Genomic DNA, 24,130 nt, shown 5'->3' with positions numbered 1-24,130 from the left:
TATAGAAACAATTTTTCTATGTAATGAACAAAGAAATTTACTGGGATTTCGATATGTAGAAAATTTTGAAATGTGGAAGTTCGATATATGGAGGTTCGACTGTATATATTTATTAAAATATTTGCCTTCAATTTAAATGTTAAATGCAAGAGTTATTTTAACTTCTATAGAATAAGTTAGAAATATCTTGTTTTATGTAAATATGGTCATAATTTCAGTCATCACAGCTCATGTTTGATCAAAAGTTTCAAAAAAATATCTTGACTATAAGAATTCAGCTGGCATTTTTTACTTTAGGAGAATCTTTCATTTTTTTCTGTGATTTGCTTGTTCCACTAGAAGTTTTCTGGAAGAAAAGAGATTTTTAATGTAAGGTTAAAAGAATTAATTATATTCAACTTTCAATCATAATTCACACCATTTAAAAAATAAAATTGCATTAAAAAAATACAAAAAGATAGAGGGCACTAACTGTGCATAAATTACGCAGTTAAAGCTAACTCCAAAATATGTACCAACCATAGACTAATAATAAGAATAGACTAGTGATGGGCATAATCGAGTTCTCATAATCGAATCACTCGATTATTCAAGATCATTCGAGAACTCGATTACCACGAGTTCTCGATTATCACTTCTCGAGTTCTCGAGCGATGAACTTCTCGAGTACTCGATTATCACTTTTCGAGTTCTCGAGCGATGAGCTTCTCGAGTTCTCGATTATCACTTTTCGAGTTCTCGAGAGATGAACTTCTCGAGTTCTCGATTATCACTTTCTGAGAACTCGAGCGATCAACTGCTCGAGTTCTCGCTTTGAACTTCTCGAGATGTTGAGTTCTCGAGATGTTGAGTTCTCGAGATATTGAGTTCTCGAGATGTCAATCACTCGAGCAGTGTAATCTTCGATCGATTTGATAATCGAATGAACCTCTCAATATAGTTGACTTCTGACAAGGGTGCCCACCTATGGAGGGGGGGGGGGTCATGGCGCAGACTGCGCTATTGACATTTGGGGGGGGGGGGTGTTTTAAGGGGTATTTTTCTCATTTGTTGGGTGGAGGTCTCTGCGATATTGAGGGTGGGGGGCTTGACCTCAGGGCGGGTGGGCAACCTTGCTTCTGAAGTGTTTTAGTTACAGGGGCGGATACGTCATTTAGGCGGTCAAAGTTAATGATTTTACTTATGAATGAGCATGGTTTTTTCCTGTCTTCCGAAAAAATTTGCATTGAAACCTTTTAACCCTTCCCCCAGAAAGACGGGCTGCGCTGAGGAGCCCACAGGGGAGGTGGGTCATTGCGCAGACTGCGCCATTGAAATTCCTAATGGACGTTAGACTTTTTTATGGAGTGTCCTTCTTGAGGGGGAAAGAGGATCCCTAATTTTAAAAAGTGTGCCAGCACACTTGAGGAATAGATACCCTTGCGATCTAAATGGTATTACAATCAAATAATTGTCTTTCTAATGTTTCATTCGAATAGTGTTATAATTGAATGTATACTGTTGAATGCTTGATTATCAAATGATTCTTTGGGGATGCTTGGTAGTCTAATGATATGTTTTTAGCGAAAGGTGTTAATGAATGAACACATGGACGGGTCTGTGGGAGACATGTGTTGTGTGTCCCGGTGGTGGAAGTAAAAGTTGGAGGCGCTTATAAGGTTCTAACTTGAGAGGCATTAAAATTATAGTTCAGGTAAAAAGGGGAATACTAAAGTTGAAAACCTGAGGGGACGTCTTCCCCCTTAAGTTCACCTTCGACTATACTATTGGGTAATGATACAAGTGTAATAGGCAATAACAAACATTTTAGAGCCCAAATATACAGATCACTGCAGACACGTGTTTCGGGGTTTCAAGGAACCCTTTTTTCAACGCAAAATAGTGAGATTGTGGATGTAAGGACATTACTGGATGTCTTTCCGAACCATTCATTAATTACGTAAGGGTCCCGAGGGGGTGGGGTTGGAAAAATGTCTACATACTTTGAGAGGGGGGAGGGGTTCAAACGCATTCTTACGCAGTATTTTCCAAGCCGATGTTTCATTTGCGTCTGGAAAATAAAAACGTATTAGGATGACTGTTTTTTATTTGTTTTACGAAGAATTAATTATGTAAAACATAATAAAAGAATTGCACTATGTATGGCATGTTTTATTTTTAACTACTATCGCATCATATACAAAAAAATGTCGAAAACACATTCAGTCTAGATTCCAACTTTTTAGTAAATATTGCTTCACACAAAAAGGTTTAATTTAATAATAGTGATTCCAGTGATATTAGATTAGTTATTTCATTATTTCGAAAAACGAAATGGAATCTTACGTAAGAATACGGGGAGGGGTTTGAAAAACCTTACGTACCCTTACATGGGGGGAAGGGGTCAATAATGGACAAAATCATCCATACGTAACAAAGGAATGGCCCCCTATATGTAAGAGCTTACTATTTTGTTGAAAAAAGGGTACCTTAAAACTCCAAAACACGTTTCTGCAGTACTCTGTACATTTGGGATACAAAACGTTTGTTATTTCATGTTACTTCTCGGCACAAAGGTACTTAGTTATTTCTTACTAAAACAAGTGGTTAACTTCTCGTGTAATTCATTCCTATGGGTGCAAATAAGAGGGGAGGTGGGGGGGGGGAGTTTTGACGTAAACTGCGGGATTGTAATTTTTAGGGGATTTTGTCTCTTTTGGGGATATTGCTCTTGGGGGAAGAGCTTCATAGGTGGTGATCTTTGCTCTTGGAATGGATAGATTTGGAATGATTTTTAAAATCGAATGATTGCTTTTCTCTTGCTTTATTCGAATGGGGTAATAGTTGAATGTTTGGCTTCGAATTTTCGATAATTTTGAGATTCCTTAATAATCGAACGATATTTTTAGAACGAAAATTGTTAATTATCATATGAGCAGATTTATGGAGGGGCATGTGTTGTGTGAGTGGCGGATACAGTGGAGGGTCGTGGGGGTCATGACCCCCTCCCCCTGAACTCTCGAGAACAGTATCCGTACACATTGTGTTCAAATAATTTATGCATAAAATGCAAACGATGACAGTATCTTATCTTTTCAATACATCAATTATTTTTCAAAGAAAATATTTGAACAACTACTTTGTTTTATTGCTTATGAAATTAATTTGCAACGTTTATCCCCAATTATGTGCCTTATTCCTGACCGATTTGGGGCTTTTTATTGACCCCCAAAAAGTTTCAGAATTTTTTCGTACTTAAAACGGGAATTTCGTTCACGGGGGAGGGCTTTCTTCATCATGATCCCCATCCCCCTTCAAATGGTTTTCTGTATCCGCCCCTGGTGAGATCCGGTGGTGAAATTTTGAAACAAAGGATAGAGAAACGCTTTCCATATTGTTTTGAACTTGACAGTTATTAAGATTAAATACGTACGTATGTACAATTTTTATTAAAAAGTGAGGGATAATGATAATATGGGCAAGTCGTTGGGCGACACTAGCAGGTTTAAAATTGAGAGTTGTTAAACTTAAAAATATATTAAACCGGTATCAAGGGCTTCCATATAGAGGGGGGGGGGGCAAGTGGGGGCTCAAGCCCCCTCCCTCTTCTTTGAAATTAGGACAACCTTGCTTTTAGTACTTTTTTTTTTGCGAAAATGTAAAATCATTTCTTCCCCAGCAATTAATCAATAAGTTATTAAAATTGTCAAATTTTAATAACTCTAATCTGTACTGAAATCGGTTTCTATGGGGAAAATATCCTATTAAACCATGGGGAAAATATCTGAGCCCCCCCCCCCCCTTTAAAATTTTGCATATGGGCGCTCTTGACTGCTATGGTACAAACCGTGTAATTGAAAATTTAATGTAGTCTTAGCCTTTTCGGATTATCGTTTCTTGGGGGAGGGGGGATTGTCATAAAAAGCGCGCCATTGCTCACAGGGACGGACGGACACCCCTGTCATTCTATAAGGTTTTAAAATCAAATAATAGCTTCTCAAATGTGTCACCCCAGCACACTTCGTTGAGTAAACGTTTTAAAGCGATTGTTAACGCTGTGGCAGCTATGTTAAAACGTTTATGAAATGTTTAAACGCAAGGTTTTATAATGCAGTGGTGCCCCCCCCCCCCATGGCGATGACACTCATCCTTCAAATGCGACATTGAACCCCCTAAAATAAATTAAAGCCCGCTTAAGTTACCCTCTCCTCTTCAAAACTTCAATGGCGCGGTCTGCGCCATTTACCCCCCTCTCCCGCGCTCTCTCTTGTATAATATGTTGTTTGTTGTGGTATGCTCGGTTATCGAGCATCTCGGATGATTTGAAAACAGAATACATAATCTGCTTTTCAGAGAAACTTGACCAATTTTAACCTTTTTGAGGACCAGCGTACGGAAAATGAAACGTAGCTACGGAACCTTAAGTTCCCAAATGGACCATTGCGAGCCTAAGCATTTTCAGCAGTATTGCCTCAACTTTACAAAAAAAAAAAAAAAAAAAAACCCCATAAAATCAGCACATTAATTGACTGAAAATTTTTAAGTTGAGTAAATAATATACTAATCAACATTTACGAAACTATAAGGAATATGACATAAACAGAAGCAAGTAAAACAAGCAAAATACTTAAATTTAACTACCCACGCGAAAATAAATGCTACGCACACAAGAAGTCACAAATATCTTGCGTATGGAATTTCAAAAAAAAAAAAAAAAGCAATCTGTATAAAATGTAATTTTTATTTAAAAATTGGGCCGAAGAGTGGAAGCTAATCCTACCAATCCCACACGACAAGCTTCAATATTTTTTTTTAATGCACTCAGAAACATTTCAACTTCACTCCCAACACTTTTACTGTTATTGCATATTCCTAAAGTCGATGAATGAAAAATAAAAAAAAAAAGAGCGGATCAAGAAAGAAAAAAAATAATCATGAACTTCAATGCACTTCAAGCTACACTTGTACACTTTTCAATGGCTCGGGAATCCCAATCCTCTGGAAAACGTAATCAGAAATATTTTACCCTCCCTCCTCATATATTAGTCAGATAAATATACTTAATTACTCTCAACAAGAACATCAAAAAAAAAAAAAAAGCAAAGCTATAAACTAGGAAAGAATGAGTACTTTTGCGCAGAGCAACTATTCCCCTACTTGTTTACATTATTAACTTCGTGTTTGCGAGTCCGAAACCATTCGAAATAATCACGTGATAACTGAAAATCATTAGTTTAAATGCATAACCGTTCGAATAAATCACTCAGTCGCCCAAATGCCGAGCTCCTAGTTTCTGACAAGCTAACAGGGAATCTAGTCGAACCTGCATCCCCCAAGGATTGCGACCCCAAAATGAAGACTAAAATCTATCGAATCGACCCCCTAAAACAAGCTTGCATTTCGAACTTTACCGGAGGGTAAGGGGACAAAAGGTGTATCTGCTCATTTTATCGGAAAACAACAAAAAACTAAACCCACTTAAATGTAAAAACTAGAATTTTTCATGGAATTTGGGGGGAGTGGTATTGATCCCCCTTCTAAATGGGGGGTGTCAATGCCCCCCCCCCCAACTTAACCTAAAACTTCTAAAAGCCAGGAGGGTTCACCCCTTATTATACCCCTCAATGGTAGGCTAAATGTCACATTCCTATCTCGAGCGCACCCCTGCCAAACCAACTCGGGAATTCAACTGAAGTCAAGGGAGTCCACCTCCCCCCTTTCGCAATGCGATGGCGCACCCTCTCAAATGTTACGGAGCATCTGTCTAGAAAGAGCTCTCCCCCCCCCCCTCCCAAAATGAGATTTAAAAAAAATCTCAAAAAACCGCTTCTAAGAATTTCGGTTTCGCAGGCTGCGCCATGGACCCCCTCCCCCCTTCCGAAAATGAGATTAAAAAAACCCTCTTAAAAAACCGGCTCTAAAAAGTTTAGTTGCACAGGCTGCGCCATGCCCCACCCCCTTTTAGTGGGCACCCCCGTAGCAGTCAACTCAATTTTGGAAAAGCTCAGAAAATGAACTACTCGAGTACTCGATTCAAACGTCTCGAGATCTCGATTTAAAACATCTCGAGATCTCGATTTAAAACATCTCGAGATCTCGATTCAAAAGATCTCGAGAAGTCAATCGCTCGAGTACTCGATTCAAAAGATCTCGAGAAGTCAATCGCTCGAGTACTCGATTTCAAAGATCTCGAGAAGTCAATCGCTCGAGTACTCGATTCGGAAGATCTCGAGAAGTCAATCGCTCGAGTTCTCGATTTCAAAAGATCTCGATTATCAATCACTCGAGTGATCGACTTAAAAAGATCTCGATTATTAATCACTCGATTATCAGAAGCACTCGATTCCCGAGATCTCGATTATCAAAAGATCTCGATTATGCCCATCACTAGAATAGACCGAGCTATGGCAACCCTTTTGCTGCTCACAAACCAAACCATGTGACCATGGGCGCCTATATGCAAAGTTGCAAGGGGGGGGGCTCAAACATTTTCCCCGTGGAAACTGATTTCAGGACATATTAGAGTCATTAAAATATGACATTTTTAATAACTTATTCATTAATGGCTGGAGGAGAAATGTTTTTACATTTTTGCAAAGAAAAAAGTACTAAAAGCAAGGAAGTTCTAACTTCAAAGGGGGGGACTCGAGCCCCCCCCCCTTGCCCCCCTATATGGCACCCTTGCATGTGACTGGTGGATATCCTAGCAACAGCGGGCGTGGATAGTAGCAGATGATCAACGCCCGCGAGAAATAAAATAAATAGAATTGATAGAACACGGAAGAATGATCTTTCATGGAGTCTGATTTGTAAATCTGTTATTCTAGGGTGTAAATATTTTGTTAATATAGTGAGTTTTTCGTTTAGATAGTACTGTGCATTTTCTATAGTCAATTTCAATAACTCTCTAAGCAATTAAAGATGCAAGCGCCCAAAAAAAATCGGCAAACGGTAAGATTTTTACCTACAATTTCAATTTAAGATACCGATTAGTACATTTTTGCGTTAACGCAAAACGTTTACGCCATTACGTTTACGCAACACGCTGACGTAGCAGTTCCCAATGCAATAAAAGTTACTGAAAACTGATCAAAAACTGATTACTAATGTCAAAATAATGCATAACTAAAAGAAAAACAGTTCAATCTCTGCACCTGGAAAAAAAAAATATAATAAAAACACACTACGTCTTAAAATACATGTCCAGTGCCAAACTATAGATAATGTTGCCATCTAGCAACCATGCTGCCAAAGTTTTCGCCAAGCCTCCCACCAGTCACATGATGTATCCATGAACCAATTTTTTCGTCAGCAAGTCTGGGAAAACTCGGTCTTACTCTTATTATTAGTCTATGGTACCAACGAAAAATTGCATTCAACTCTCTTAAATTTCAAGTCTGAACCTCACAGACACTGAACCTTTTCTCTGTGTAGCTAAATGTTAGGAAACTCATTCTAATAACTTAGATGTCTACTAGACATTCTCTCGGGTTCAAAGAAACAAATCTACTACTCTGATTGAAATCTTTTACATGTTTGTTTGCGGCTAAGAAATCTATAAAAAAAAGGAAGACTTATCCAACCTATGCTCTGGTTGATTTTGCCATGCTAAATTTAATATGGAACGAATTCTTGTAGGCTTGGAATGAGGAACAAACAACTTTGAAAAGTATTATATATTTTTCAAATACATGTTAGTACAATACATCTAAAGTAATAAAAGCATTATACAGGGCTTGCATCGACGTTTTTAGCATTCTAAATTAACTTGAAAGCAATATCTACCGTCAACTGAAAACATAACATTAGCCGGGGATAGAGATGTAAAATTTCCAGAAATTTTGAAGTGGTGGAAAAAAAAAACGTTTTTTTTCGGGAAAAATTGAAAAAAAAAAATAGAAAGCTTGATTTTTTTTTATGAATAAAAATAGGGTTTCTTAATAGCTCTGTGTTTCTTGGAACATATAAAGGGTTAAGCATTGAAACATATATGCAATCCACACATCTTCTTTTTCTGCTTGACAGAAATACACATAAAGGGAAGTTTAATTAGAAAAAAAAAACTTTTTTCTTATAACTGAGAGTTTTCTTGATCAAACACCAGAAAAGTCATGTCGTCGTTCAACCAATAATATTGAGTAAGGTGTGTCTAATCATAACAATTACATTTTCTATTTTAGATTGGTTTTGAAACTTGAAATAACAATTAAAATTTTTGACTTTTTCAAACATGATTGTTTGAAAGAAAAATAAGTATGATTTCCCTTCCATACAATGTAACTTTTCTATCTGAAAATGAAAGCTATTGAGTTTTAATTTTTTCCAATCCAGTCTAGGTTCAAACCAAAACTGCGTAATGGTTTCTAAAGCTGAACCAAAATTTAAACCGGAGTTTCAGTTTATTCAAACGGCCATGCTAAGCACAGTGGTAAAAGTAGTTATGTGCACTTTTGAAATAAACTGAGTTATTATAACCAAGTTTTCTCTATTTCGTAATTTTTTTAATAGATAAAATGCTTTAGGGTCATTTGATCAGGAACTATTTTTTTACAAAATTCTGGGGAAAAAAAGAAAGGTCTGAATCGATATGGAAAAGCCAAACATTAAAACACAATATCTCAGCTTGAGCTCAACTGCAGATTCCACTTTTGTGCTTAGCACTGCAGTATACAGGGTGTGGCAAAAAAAAAAATCTCACAAAGATTGCATCATCAAATGGAAGTAATTTCCTTTTAATGAGTGTTATTTTTGTCTCTCACTTTATTCGAAAATAATTTACACTATCTCTCCTAGTTTATGTATTGTTTTTCGGTTTTCTTACAAGTTTAAGCAAAAGACCTGCTATTTTAAACTTGTTTATGTTATATATGCGTTGTTGAATTAATATGGTTATGGAATAAAGAGATAGATGTGATTAAACCAGATTATGTTTATTCGTGCTACGTTGTAAGCACGCACGGCATGATGGATGATGTAAACAACCGAACATCTCAGTCAGGGAGCGGTTGCAGTTACAGTGGTACAAAGCGATTACGATTAAGATACATGATATCTCCCCCTTTTTTTTTACGCATATATAATGAACAGATACAAAGTACATTTTATAGAAAAGAAAATAAAAGAAAAAATTATCTAAATATGACAAGGTTAATCTATGAAAAGAGAGAGAGAAAAAAAAAGAAATGTCCATATTGACTTAGTCCTTAAATCTTGATGGGGGTTTAATTATTCGGCCCGTGCGGGTCGTTAAGGCTATAGCAGACGGAGGAGTATGACTTGGAGCCACTGGAGCAGAGCTAGTTGTTGGAATAATGGGTTGTTGGTTTGTGATGTTCTTGCTAGTTGGAACCATGAAAAGATCCTCTGCTGTTGATTTATTGTTGACAGGCTGTGTAGAATTGAAAATTTTAATATGAAAAGGATTCCTACGATATACTCTACCGTTTTTAGCTCTTATGCAGTAAGACCTAGGCTGAGGTCCAACCTGGCAAATTTTCCCATTACACCACTTTTTATTAAGCCGAAACACTACTTCTTGATTATTTTGCAATGGCTCTAATAGATGTGTGTGCAGGTCATATTTATGTTGACGTTGCTGTACGATTTTGGACAGCACTGCAATCGTAATGAGGTGTAAGCAGTGATGGTAGGACAGGAATCAGGGTGCGAATTCGGCGACCCATTAAAATCTCAGCTGGAGAAGGCAAGCCATCCATGGGAGTGTTTCTGTACTCCATCAAAACTAGATGAGGATCCTTCTTGTCTTGAGCAGCTTTGTTGAGGCTTGATTTGATGGTTTGAACACATCTTTCAACCTGTCCATTTGATTGGGGGTATCCTGGGCTAGATGGGTTGTGGAATATATCCCAGCTTGTACAGAATTCACTGAAATCCTTGGAATCAAATGGTGGTCCATTGTCTCCGACTATTTCTTCAGGAACTCCAAAACGAGCAAAACAAGTTTTCAAAGCATTAATAACTGTGCTAGCTGTTGTGTGGTGCAAATGTTGCAATTCAATATATTTGGAAAAATAATCAACAATTAAAAGATATGTTACTGATGAGAGATGAAAAAAATCAATTGCGGCCTTTTGCCATGGTCGCTCAGCAAGTTTTCTGTCCAACAGTGGTTCTTTGATGTTAGACCTTTGGTTTTGTTGGCAGATGGTACAGTGTGAAACCATATTTTCGATGTCAGTGTTCATACCTGGCCAGTAGAGAGATTGACGAGCAAGATTTTTGCATGAGACTATGCCTCTGTGCCCAACATGGAGATGTTGCAAAATATCTTCACGACAAGACTTAGGAATCAGCAATCGCTGTCCACGACAGATGAGGCCATTCTCTATATGCAGTTCAGATTGGCAATGCCAATATGGTTGTGCTTGTAGAGTCACACTGTGTTTATTCTGAGGCCATCCATTTGTGATGTAATTTCTTACACTTTGAAGTTCTGCATCATTCTGCGATTCTAGACTGATTTTATCGAGCTTGGATTGTGATGCTTGTACCAGTAAGGAAACCATTAGCTGAGCAGAGTCAATATCCAATGTTGAGACAGGATGTGCTGGCAAGGGTGCTCTGGACAAGGCATCAGCGACAGCCAAATATTTCCCAGGAACGTGTGTTAGTTTGAAAGAATATCTCTGAAGCCTCAATAACAGTCTTTGCAGTCTAGGTGATATGTTCTCAAATGGTTTGTGGATTAACCCTAGGAGGGGCTTGTGGTCGGTTTCAATTTCTACATGCTGACCGAAAACAAAATAATGAAAATGTTCACAAGCATGAACAATAGCAAGGAGTTCTTTCTCGATTTGAGAATACCTTGACTGAGCCTCGGAAAGGGTTGCAGAAGTATATGCAACTGCTTGGCGATTCTGGAGAAGAACTCCACCAATCCCAAAAGAACTTGCATCTACAGAGAGCACTATGGGTTTATCTCTGTCAAAAAATTGGAGAATTGTAGGCGACTGTAGCAAGTCTTTAACTTTTGAGAATGCTTAATCGTGATGAGAGTCCCAAATCCAATTTGTGTCTTTTTTCAGCAGATCCCTTAAGATAGAAGTTTCCTGGGAGAACTTAGGCACGAATTTCATAAGATATGTGGCCATACCTAAGAATCTCATTAATTCTTGTTTGTTAGTAGGTACAGGAAAGTCGGATATTGCTGAAACTTTTTTAGGATCGGGAGAAATACCATCTGGTGAAATGATGTGGCCTAGATATTGTAACTTAGAAACAGCAATCTGGGTCTTATCTTGGTTTAGTTTCAAACCACTTTGCCTAGCAATTTGAAATACCTTTCTTACCTTTTCACAATGGTCTTCTAGGTTTGCACTATACACCATAATATCATCAAAATATGGAGCGATGTCTGGACAACCTTCAAAAATATTGTCCATGGCCATTTGGTACACTTCCGGCGCACAAGATAGACCAAAAGGCATTACAAGAAAACGGAATCGACCAAATGGTGTTATGAAGGTACAAAGATTGGAGCTTTCTTCATCTAGCTGAATATGATAAAAAGCATTTTTGGCATCAATAAGGGAAAAGATTTTGGAACCCTTGATTTTGGACAACAGTTGGTCTTGGGTTGGTATCTGATAGTGCTGTCTTTTGATGAACTTGTTAAGGGGACGAGGATCAAGACAAACTCTCAATGAGCCGTCTTTCTTGGGAACTACAACGATTGGATATACCCAATCAGTAGGTTTTGTAACTTTCTCGATGATTCCATTTTCTTCCATTCTTAACAGTTCATCTTTAAGTTTTTTTTCTAACGCTAAAGGTATTTTGCGTGAAGCAGCTATGACAGGTGTTGCATTATCGTGTAAAACTATTTTGTGTTTGCCAGGTAGACGTCCTACACCCTCAAATATGTCGCTGTATTCTTCAATAATTTTAGACAACTTAGGATCATCAACATTATCAGATTTGTTAGGGCAAGCACTAATAGATGAATTTTTATTTACAGGATGAACATTAATAGATGAATTGACACTTGCACAAAAATTGGTATTTACAGTATTGACACACCTTTCGCTAACTTGTATGCGGGTATCCAATCTTTTTATAAGATTGTGCAGGCAGCTGCACCTAACATAAGTTGAACATTAAGATTTACAATGTGAAACTTTAAATCATAACTGCGATTGTTCACTACACACTGTAAAATGCTCTCACCCACAACTGGTAAGGCATCACCAGTATAGGTGCACACTTGAAGGGATGTTGGCAGAAGTGCTGGTGAATTTTTCAGATATTTAAATGAATTAAAAGGAAGCACATTTACTTGGGCACCAGTATCCAACTTGAAGATAACTGGGCAGCTATTGACACAAATCTCTTGTAGCCAATCACACTCGGTTGATGTTGAAATTGACCCAATGTATACTGTGTTGGGGTTGCAATCGATAGCAGAAACCTGATGTTGTTTTGGTTTTCTTGGTTGTCTACAAACACTAGAGAAGTGGTTTTGCATTTGGCAATTATGACAGGTTTTCCCAAAGGCTGGGCAATTCCTAGGTGGGTGTTGACAACCACATCTGGAGCATGGTCGCTTACGTTGTAGTTGTAGAGATGATGATGAATTCTTGTTTGTAGGAGTTTGTTTACTGCTGATTTGGTGTTTGCCTGAGTTTCCCTTGATCCTGAATTTCTTTGAATTTTTGGTGGCTAATTGCATCGACTTGCATAGATGATGGTGATGATGGTTGAGACATTGCAAGAGAATGTAATTTGGACAGTTCAGCTGACTTGCATATCTCCACAGTTTTCTTCAATGACAGTTCAGGTTCTCTGAGGAGGCGTTCGCGCAAGACATCATCGAGTAGCCCTTGGATGATACGATCTTTAATGTTGCGATCATAAGCAGCATTGAATTCACACTGATCGGCTTGTAACTTTATTTCGGTGACGAAGGAATCGAAGTTTTGTCCCGGCTTTTGTTGCATGTTGTTGAACACAAATGTTGCAAGAGTGATATTACGATAAGGTTTGTAATGTTCGTCAAATTTGTCCAAAACGTGTTTAATGGTTCTGGTCTGCCCTGTTGCAAGAGTGGGAAAGTCAAACGTCAGATAGTCCTTGTAAGATAATTTACCAATTACGCTCAGCAACAACGCGATACGCGTTTCGTCATCTTCTTTGTTGTACTTGACGGCAGTTTCAAAAAGTTCATACTTTTGTCTCCAGTCGTTCCATGCTTCAGCTGGGTTGTCACCAGGAACAAACGTTTCCATCTGGAGAAATTGATGGGCCATGCTGTATAGATGTTAGATGGTCAAAAAACTAATAATATGGAAAAATTACTGCGCTTCCGGAAAAATATGCGTTCGAAATACTTCTGACACCATGTTATATATGCGTTGTTGAATTAAAATGGTTATGGAATAAAGAGATAGATGCGATTAAACCAGATTATGTTTATTCGTGCTACGTTGTAAGCACGGCATGATGGATGATGTAAACAACCGAACATCTCAGCCAGGGAGCGGTTGCAGTTGTACAAAGCGATTACGATTAAGATACATGACAGTTTAATCAAGTAACCCCCCGTCTCTGTTACAGTGTTTAAGTATCCAGAAGGATATTGTATACATAATTAGTTCATAAATAGAAGATTCATTAATGTTTAAAAAAGGTTTTTTTCATAGAAACACATAAGACAGTAATAAAACATGTCTCACCTCATCGTTAGTCAATCCTAATTCACATAACAGAATTCTTGCTGCATTATTGATATGTTTGAATCTGTCAGGACCCAAGTGAATGCCTCCATACCATCGAGATACAACCACCAAAACATTGACAACATTCAAAATCTGAGCAGATCAAATAAATAAATATTAGAGTTTTTTTTTTTTTTTTTTAATTTGAAAATATGATATTTTCAAACTTAAGCTAAATTAAGACTGATATTTTTTTCTTGATTAAGGCTCAACTGTTCCCTGGTTTGTATTTTTAATGTTATTCCTACAAAAATTATGTGGGTCAGGGGCGGATGCAGACTACCATTCGAGAGGTGGGGTCATGCAGAGGAATGACTCCCGCTCCTCCCCTAGGAACGAACCAAAAGTTGTGGATGCAAAAATTTTTTTAAATTACTTGGGTGTCAATTAAAAGCACCAAATCGACCAGGAATATTGCACTAATAGGGCAGAGACGTTACTAATTAATTTCAAAAGCAATGAAAAGAAGTAGTATTTCAAATGTTTAATGAATTAAAAAGATTATTGCAATTGTTTATCTTTTATTCATAAATTTTTTGAATACAATGAGGATGTATATTAGTGTCAAGAGTTTAGGGGGAGTTATGACTCCAATGACCCTCCCCCAATATCCGAACCCGATGGATGTGGGGATATGTTATAACTTGTGATTGTACACCACATACAATTCTGCATAAAGACTTATAAATAAGTATTGGCAGGAAAGATTACTGCATGACTAAATTTTACTTGGCTTTCATTTTATATGTGGATTATTTTATGTGTCATGCAGTTATGATATTGAATATCATTTTAAAAGACGGGCAATAAATTTGTTAATGTATCAATTTTATAAGCCAAACTTTAGATATTCAGGGAAGAAGACAGTTTAGAAGGACTGCTAGCAAATGAGTATAGTAAAAAGTTTAAATTCATACCTATTTTCCCATGAACAAATGATTTTAAAAGTTTTTTTGAGCAATCACGATTGCTTATTGCTTTCATTTGACTGTTTTTTGGCGTCCTATCATTTTATTTTTTCCCCGCCTCCCTCTGCAGCATCACCGTCGACCGACTCCTCACGATGCTGCTCCTCTAGCGAAAACCGTCTCTAGGTTGCGTGAATATCCTACACACACACACTCATGCACACAAGTACCCATACATTCATGCCTGCATACAGACACAAACACATATGCCTACACACACATACACATTCCCCACCACACACAAACAATCATACACACAACTACCCACACACTCATACCTGCACACAGGACACAAACACACATGCCTACACACACATACACATACCCCCTACACACAAACACATACCCCCCACACACACAAACACACATGCCTACATACACACACTCGTGATTGCGAAAAACATAATTTAAATTCAAGAGGTCAAAATTCAAATTATTTTTTTTTTTCTAATTTTAAAGAAGGTTTTAGATATTGAACCTGCAGTAAATGTAAAAGAATGGATCCTGCTTTTGGTTTCTACCGTCATCTTCACAATCTTGAAGAAATGTTCCTTTTTTCTCTTGCTATCCTGAAAGAAAATGAAAGAATTTTGTAAAATGGCACACGAAACTTTTGTAAAAAAAAAAAAAAATCTAACAGAAATTGGCCTCTACTTCACACTTTTGCCTTTTTTTGCCAAAATTTAGCAATAATAGGCAAGAAAATTTTGCTTGAGGGTTGCTTCTATTTTCCTTGTTTGAAATATTTATCATAAATATTTCAGTTGTCTAAAACGAGCATGACAAAAGTACTGAATCTACTTGCATAAAACATATTCAGAACTGCATTTTAGGTATTTAATTATTTGTAAGACTGTTTCTAATGGTGGAATTATATGCAACAGATGACTTTTCCAATATGTTCTTGGAGTTATATTAATTATATTACAGTAGAGTCTCGAAAATCCGAGTCCCAAAAGTCCGAGGTTTCGCTTAATTTGAGGCGTTTGGGTTGAAAATTTTAGGGTATACTTTTTACAGACAAAGCATACTTTAATCTGAAAATCGAAATATTTTGCGATGTAGAACTTTTCTAACAACATACAATAAGGTAATAACATGATATTGAAAGGTTTATGTCAATAACAGTCGCCAAGGAAATATTCATTGACTGTTAGAGATGGATTAAGAAATGCCTTGGAGAAAATAAGAAGTTGGTTGATTCAAAAAATAACTTGAAATCAAAACATTGTTTTGGCTCAAAGAATGAACAAACATCTCTTTTAGAATATCCGATTGCAATTAAAAAGGGAAGTGCAAAACTTGGCGCTGTACGATTCGTATATACGAAATTTTCTCCTTCTATGCCTAACGTTTTTGTATTATGCGAGCAGGGCCGATCCTAGGGTGTCGGCCGCCCGTGTGCAAAGACCTAATGTGCCGCCCCTGAAGAGCAATTTGCATGTTTTGACTAATACTTAACGCCCATATAAATCTTTCTTCAAATTTCTGTATCAAGTTCTAATTTAAAAGAAAAAAAAACAGAAGAAGGATGAATTTATGTAAAAAGATAGAAACTCCTTAGGTACAATTTATATCTTTGAAGAAAGTAACAGGTACCGAAATTTACTAGTCATAAAAACACATTTTATAGTCTGTCTTTGGTGACATCAGAGGAAGGGGAGGGAGGGATCGCCCCCAGAAAATATACGAAATTGGCATATGAAACATTGCTGTAATTAATCTTTGGTTGTAAATACAAAAGAGTCGGGAACATTCAAGGTCCATGAAGAAATTTTCAATATTGACGTCAAAAATTGCAATTTTAGGAAATTTTTCGAAACTTGAGGGGAAAGTAATGTTGGAGGTCTTTCCTGAAATTCTTTCAAAATTGATGTCAAATTGCAGCTATTTTTTGTGGCCTTAGTTTAGGAAGGATTGGCGCTCTTCCCGAAAATTTTCTGAAACAGAAGTTTTAAACACGCAATTTCGGGTTATCTTTGTTGAAATTGCTGGAGGGAGGAAGATTTGGTCGTCTCCAATCGAAAGCTTTCGAAATTGAAGTTTAAAACTCAAATTTAGGCTGTCTTTGGTGACGTTAGGGGGTCTGGCATCTTTCTTCCGGTAATTTATCGGCACTATTGTTTCAAAAACACATTTTTGGCTAGATTTGGACACGATAGGGAAAACGGGAAAGTATTCCAAACTGAAATATTTTTCGGAATTAAAATCAATTTTTGGCTATTTTTGTGAAGGAATGATTTTATGGCTTAAAAAAGCAAAATTTTGTGTTATCTTTAGTGACTTTAAGGAAACCGGGAAGCTTCAGCAGATCTTTCTGAATATTTTTCGATATTAATATCTGAAAAATACAACTAAAGACATTTCTCCACTTCACCTCGGCGATTGATGGGGGGTGCCGGATGCCCTAGCGCCGTGAAAATTTACATAAGTCATCCGGATTTTTTTAGAAATGGAAGTCCCAAAATCATATTTTAGGCATTGTTTGATAACGATGGGACAAAGAGCGGGCAGGGGTTCCGTGTGCCCCCAAGAATTGTTTTTTGAAACTGAAGTCAATTTCAGGCTAGTTTAGGCACGAAGGGTTTGGTGGCTCCACGGAACCGTCTAAAAACGAAATTTTGAGCTATAGTGATTACGTTTGAGAAAATGGGGATTCGGAGTATTTCCCTCAAAGTTCTTCGAAACTGATGATTGAAAAACACAATTTTAGTTTGTTTTGAATACGTTAAGTGAGAGGGGGTGGGATTGGAGGCCTCTCTAGATACGCTAATTCAGACTATCTTTGGTAGTAATGTTAGGGAATCGATTGCAGGGCCCTCTACTGCAAAAAATTCGAAAACGAAATTCGAAAAATGCCATTGAGCAATTTTTGATGACGTTAGGGCGGGCTGTCTACAGAAAAGACATTTTGGAGCCATCATTTTTAGGCTATGTTTGATTACATTAAGGAAGGAAGGGTGAATAAGAGACTTAATTGGATCCTTAAAATCGGTGGTTCAACCAGCGAAATTTTCCAAAATTAAAGTCCTAAAAACGCAATTTGAAGCCTTCTTTAGTCTCGTCAAGGCATCCTTTTGATCTTCGTTTTGGAGCCACACTTAAAATTTGTAACCCCGGGCAAAGGCCCTGTCCTCCTACCTGATCTGAAGCAGGGCAGTTCATTCATGATTTTAATTAGAAAAAATTGCTGTAAAGGGGGAAAATTAAAAGTTTTAGTTCGTTGATTATATATGTTTGACTCTCAGGGGAGTTGCAATTTTCCATTGTCTCTCCAGTCTCTACGCATCCATGACTGCTGAACACAGAATTTGTTGTTTGAAATACTTGCAAGAGTATCCTATCAGCATAGTTTTTTTTACCCAAAATATGTCTTCATTGTTTAGGGTCAATAAAAACTTGGGAAGCTGGGTGAAGCATTAGTGGCCTTTAGAAGGCACCCTTTCATGCTTTGGGGGGGGGGGAGGATTGTGTCATTGCCCCTCCCCTGTATTCATGCCTGATTACCGGTTCTCTCACAAATTTTGCAACCAAATGAAGCATGTGTGTAAAGAGTTGATATTAATGGATAATGGAGCAACACACAATGTGCTCTAACATTCCATTTTTCTTAATATGTATGCTATGCTGTTGGGAAATTGGCAAATTGAACACTTGAAATTCAGCATATTTATTTGACTTATTATGTTATCTTGTGAGAAATTCTTGAGGAATTTTGCTTGATTAAAAGAACTATATGATGCGGCCTGCGGCCGCCCCTTGCTTTGGCCGCCCTCGTGCGGTCTACACTCAGCACACCTGCTAGGATCGGCCCTGTATGTGAGGTACCTATGCACGCTCCTCACACATAGATACAAATGTCACGACAAAACTCATCAAACGTTATTTGAGGACGATCAAAGGGCACTTTTTGGTTTCCTGCAAATTTACACACAAGCACGTGCAGACATCAAGAAAAAAAAAACAATCAAAACTCGTTTAGGGTCAATTAAAACATAAATTTTTCTTGAAATTTGAGTGATAAATTTTTCAAGGAGACAATATTTCCTTTTCACAGTGGAAAAAGTAAACAGCGCAGGTCCTTATGTAGTCTATAGAATTTTTCGGATAATCCGAGTTTTCAGTAATCCGAGGTGGCGTGAGCTCCAATTACCTCGGATTTTCGAGACTCTACCGTATTCGTTAATGAACCTTAGTGTCTAATCGAATCCATTGGAAGGGACTTGTGGGCCTATTGTAGGCTGTAGTGCAGTGTAAGAAAAAGAAATTTGCAGAGATCGCTGCTCTAGACTAGTGATGTTTGTAAAATGCTTCAAATTTGATGAATTTTAACTGCAAATGATGCAATGTTCTAATGCACAGAAACCTTTACAACTCATTAGAATAAGGTTAAAACTTAATTGTGATTGTGGTGTTATTTTCGACACCGTTTCCAAAAAAAAAAAAACTTGAATTAATTTTTGAGGTGTTCATGAATTAAGATGGAACTTGGTTATTATTAACTAGTGGTACCCGCACGGCTTTTTCGTAATAGAAAAATTAAAAGGTCTTTTGGTTTGCCTGTATATTTACAAATAATGTATGGTGAATTTTCTCGCCAATTGGTTTGTACCCATGTTACGGTTCCACATTATGATAATTTCGTATCTCGCCAATTGGCTAGTGCCCATGTTACGGTTCCACGTTATGATGATTTCGTAATTTACTCGTCCATCTTATGATAATTTTGTTCTTAAAATTGGAATAGAAAAAGAACCACATCGAATTTTCAAAAAATTGCTTCGAGGTGCACACCCCCATGCTACAAATTAACTTTGTGCCAAATTTCATGAAAATCGGCCGAACGGTCTAGGCACTATGCGCGTCACAGAGATCCAGACATCCTCCGGATAGAGAGACTTTCAGCTTTATTATTAGTAAAGATAAGGAAAGAACAAGCAAACTGGTTTATTTTTAATTTCTCAAAGAATTGGTTTTCAATGCAGGATATTAATTTTTTCTATTGTCCAACAAAGAGGATATCTTACCTATATGCGTAAATATTGTGAGTGGCTGAAGCAATTTTTCTGTTTTGTTTCAACTCATCCAAAACCTGTTTCACCTGAAAATTCAAGATAAGAACATTAAGATTTATCTCTGTAAAATGCAAAAAGGATGAAACAAATGAAAAAATTACATCTTTTCATTTTCAAGCAAGTGTTTAATATACTATGAGTATTATTTTTTTGTTTAGTTTAACTAGAGATTTTTATGCTTCTATTCTAAATAAGACTGCAGCTTAGTTTAAATTAGACATGTCATCTAAATGTTAGTGAATTCGGGGAGAATCTTATTATTGTGGGAAAAATAGGAGAAATTTTATCGGACACCTCTAGAAACTCATCCGTATAGTCTAAATGTATCACTCTGTGAGTACCATTTGTTTGGACTGCCTGAAAAAGACCTAGGAGGAACACAGTTTGATGATGATGATGCAAGTGTAGAGGAGTTTGTGCCCAACTGGCTCTGCTTTTTATCATAATAGCTTCAAAAGCTTGGGAATTCGGCAGAGAAAATGAGTATCAAAGGAAAGACGCAATGTAGAAAACGAATCTCTTTTTTTTAAGCACTTTTATTATATTTGGCCTGATTGTCACGGAGTAATCTGAGGCCGGTTTTTGCTTATATCTCAGCAACTAGACCAATTAGAGACTTCAGATTTCACTTAATGATTTGCTTAATCTTAAGGTACAACTTAATGCTGAAAAATTAAAATTCTAAAATAAAATTATTATTTCAGTTAGGATGGGAAACAGCAAATTTCATGTAATTTCCCTCTTAAATGTTAAAAGCAATCATAATGAAAATTTTGAATCAAGGCTTCTCTGAAGCAAGCATGAAATTGGCAAGCATAAATCCTAGAGAGAAACAAGGCTTGATTTTTAGTGCCAACTGCTTCAAGTTTTAGACACGTATATAGGTTTTTTTCCCTTTTAGTGCCGAGCATTTATATGAAAAAATAAGGTGAAGTTTCGTTATCGTAAAATTATTCTACTTCTGAAATACATTTACACTAAAAAGAATAAAATAACAGAACTTTTTTAAAAATACTAAGCACTTTTCATAACACACTCACTCAAAAGGACAAAATAACTTTCCTGGGTCAGAAAGGACATTTTAAGAATTCCTGTAGTTTTCGAAAATTCCAAGAAAATGACACCACAAACGAAGAAAAGTGCGGTTCTAGTCATTTCAAACCATAGTTTCTCAATAAGAAGAAATTGCATGTTTCAACACTCAAAGTTATGATTGAAAGCTAGATAATTTGTCCGTATGAGAGTATTACAAAAAGTGCTTAGTATTTTTTTAAAAATTCTGTAATTTGGTTGATGCAATAAATTTCTTCAAAAGAAATTCCAGTTTATGTTTCATCTGCCTTTGTATCACAGCAAAATCGTGGTACACCAAACATGAAACTAAAAATTTAATGCATTTACTTGATACAATGAAAGCATTATGTCGCATTTTAAGCTAAGCTTCGCTGATTCATGCCATTTTGAACAAAAATGGCTGAATGCTTACCTGCTGTACAGTCAGGACTTTAGCAGCATGAGCTTGAAATACACTTTTCCGATCAGTAATTGGTTCACCATGAGCGATTGGGGGCAGTTCATCAGTTTCTGTAAAAAGTGTTTTGCATTGTAAATAACCAAGGCAGAATGAAAAAAGGTGAGATGTTTGAAAACAACCCGTAAAATTACATTTCAAACAAAATAGAAGAATGCGATAGACAAACAATTAAAACAGGGATGTAAAAACATTTAAGTCTAGTAATGTTGTTGTTGTCGTGTGCCAGCTAGGCTGGCAATTTGGGGTGCGTTGCTTCACTTTTCCAACTGTACCGTAATTTGGTGTGAAGTCCGACTTCTACAGTACACACAGGCCATAAGGACCCGTTTATAGGGTAGGCAACCATTCACAGAATAACATCACATTCACACAAAGAAAGGACAAGGACAGGAGAGAGAAAGTACGTCCATGCCCGAGCCAGGATTCGAACACGGACTTTCCTGTCAGAGTCAGACTTCTCTGACCACTAGAAAAGACAGGCGGCAAGTCTAGTAATACGAGGGAGGACCCAAAAGAAACCGGACTAATGGTGCGATGCCAGTCCTAGATGTAGTAGAGTGTTCTCCAGCTAGATGGCTCAAGTAGAGACCTTCACAAACCAGCTGTGCAAGTGGCGTCAGTTTAGTTAATAATGTCTTATCATAGTGTTGGTTTTTTTCAGGTGTTGTTGCTTTCCGCTTGCGAACTCATTATGGCAAATTGGAAAGAACAAACAGTAAGCTTGAAATTTTGCTTCCTGCATGAAAAGACGGCAACGGAATAGCTTACCAAATGGTTCGACAAACCTTCAAGGACAATGCTATGAGCTGTACACAAGTTTTCGAGGGGTTTGGGCGCTTTAAACGTGGTATCATGAGTGTTAAAGATCATGCTTGTTCTGTTCGCCCTTCAACGTCTCGAAATGATGAAAACGTTGGAAAAATCTGCCAAAAAATCAACCAGAGTCGTCGTCTTACGATTTGCGAAACTTTAGAAGAAACAAGAGTAAGTTGGTGCTCACGCGGGCGATCAGAAAAATGATTCCTTCACCATGATAACGCTATCGTACACTTAGCCTTCACTATTAACCACTACTTGGTCTCTCAGGGGTGGCCAGTCGTTCCTCGACCCCCCCTATTCGCCAGATCTAGTCCCCTGTGAACTTTTTCTGTTCCCGAGAATGAAAAAAATTCTGAAATCGAAGCGTTTTGATGATGTAGAAGCTGTTAAAACTGCTTCGCAACGGGCACTGAACATGGTCAATGCTAAAGAGTTCCAGGGGAGCTTTTAACAGTCGAAAAAAGCATTAACAAGTGTATTTCATCTAAGGGTAAACATTTTGAAAGATACAAAAGAAATTTTGTGAATCAACTAATATATAAATATTTTAGAACAAAAATCCGGTTACTTTTGGGTCCCCCTCGTATGTTAAAGAATAACTTGTTAATTGTTATGCAAAATGGTAGCGTAATATCCAGATAAACATACATAACATACATGTTGTGTATGTAGTTGTGAGAATTAGTAATGTATTTTTTTCAAAACCTTGATAGAGTTCGAAAGCTCAATATCTCATATTTCTTTCTCTTCTCGACAGATTTGATAGATTGAGGTTTTGCTCTTGTAAAATGCGTATACGTCCTGGCATAATGAGTTGACTTGTATTATAAATAGCACTTGGTGTCAAATATAAGACAGTAGATTGTTAATCCCCAATGGAGTCGTTTCTGAAATTTTAAAAGTATTTTTTTCTGAAAGAGCATACTTAAAAACATGGGATATGACCATTTTTTAAATAATTTGTTTAAGTTTAATATTTTTCAAAAATTACTTAAATCGGTGCGCTTTCATTGTTTATGTTTCTGCCCGATGACATCACAAATGATGAAATGCCATTCAGTGTTGCCATTCTCAGACCAAAATATTTAATTCGCATCTTTACTCACGTGTATTGGCAATGATATGGTTGATAGCAAGCGTAGAGCACAATTTTAATTCGCTTGTTGATTATCATAACGTGGAACCGTGGTAGAAAGATGTGCCAAAGTGCATCAATTGTGACGTCATGAAGACCACGCCTTGTTTGAAAAATTGGACATTTAACAAAATTAATTAAAAAACAATTGTTGGGAAAATAAAAATATTTTCTGGGTCTATGTTATATATATATATATATATTTTTTTTTTTTGCTTATTCTATTAATTTCAGTGACTAAAAGTAGTACTTTTGACTGAAGGAAATTTTAACCCCAATTAGTTTTATTTTCTACTTTAGAAAGAACTAGTACTATCAAGACTCTTGATTTATTCTGTAGCCCTTATCAATACTTCCTGAGACCCTAGGTTTAGGGGAATCTGTGTTGGGAAATGCTCTCAAAAAATAGCATGAATTATTGATAAGTGAATAAATTTAAAATAATTGTGAATTAAAATTCTAGTCTTTCTTTTTGCCTGAAAACTAAGAAATCGTTGATTTCTTATGAATTCTGATTGAATTTTGTAAGTTACTTTGAGAATAAAAATTACCTATTTCTAGGATTTCTTGTTCTGTAGAATTTAAGGCTGCCGACGGTTCGGCATCATTATCTTCTTCTATTACTTCATCAGCAGCAGTGTTTTGAGGGTGCAAAAATGACATTGGATAAGCAAAATCTTTCAGCTTTTCAATCCACAAGTAAATGATACTTTCACCTGCATTTGAACTGTAAAATAAATAGAATTATTTATTAGAACCGACTTGAATTCTCAATTTATGCACATACAAATCTGATACATTGGGAGCAGATATTTTACACTCTTTTCTCCTGAAAAGCAAGAAAAACAGGTTCAGCATTTGTGATTATTTAAAGGATTTTGTGTTTG

The 24,130-nt window shown here is 36.8% G+C and overlaps 1 protein-coding gene across 1 annotated transcript in view; it reads right to left on the bottom strand.

Annotated features, from left to right (window-relative positions):
* Nucleotides 1–240: 240 nt before the first annotated feature.
* Nucleotides 241–24,130, bottom strand: part of LOC129224139 (protein IMPACT-like) — a 36,596-nt gene continuing 12,706 nt past the window's right edge. The window contains exons 5-11 of the mRNA XM_054858555.1: nucleotides 23,795–23,970; nucleotides 21,242–21,339; nucleotides 19,708–19,781; nucleotides 17,822–17,826; nucleotides 15,159–15,184; nucleotides 13,671–13,805; nucleotides 241–346 (exon numbers count right to left, since the gene is read on the bottom strand). Coding sequence (XP_054714530.1) covers nucleotides 275–346; nucleotides 13,671–13,805; nucleotides 15,159–15,184; nucleotides 17,822–17,826; nucleotides 19,708–19,781; nucleotides 21,242–21,339; nucleotides 23,795–23,970 — 586 coding nt within the window. The 3' untranslated portion in view covers nucleotides 241–274. The remainder of the gene's footprint in view (nucleotides 347–13,670; nucleotides 13,806–15,158; nucleotides 15,185–17,821; nucleotides 17,827–19,707; nucleotides 19,782–21,241; nucleotides 21,340–23,794; nucleotides 23,971–24,130) is intronic.

The sequence above is a fragment of the Uloborus diversus genome, chromosome 6 (assembly GCF_026930045.1).
Source record: "Uloborus diversus isolate 005 chromosome 6, Udiv.v.3.1, whole genome shotgun sequence".
In the NCBI taxonomy this organism is placed as follows: domain Eukaryota; kingdom Metazoa; phylum Arthropoda; class Arachnida; order Araneae; family Uloboridae; genus Uloborus; species Uloborus diversus.
This window is presented reverse-complemented; position numbering and strand designations above follow the sequence as displayed.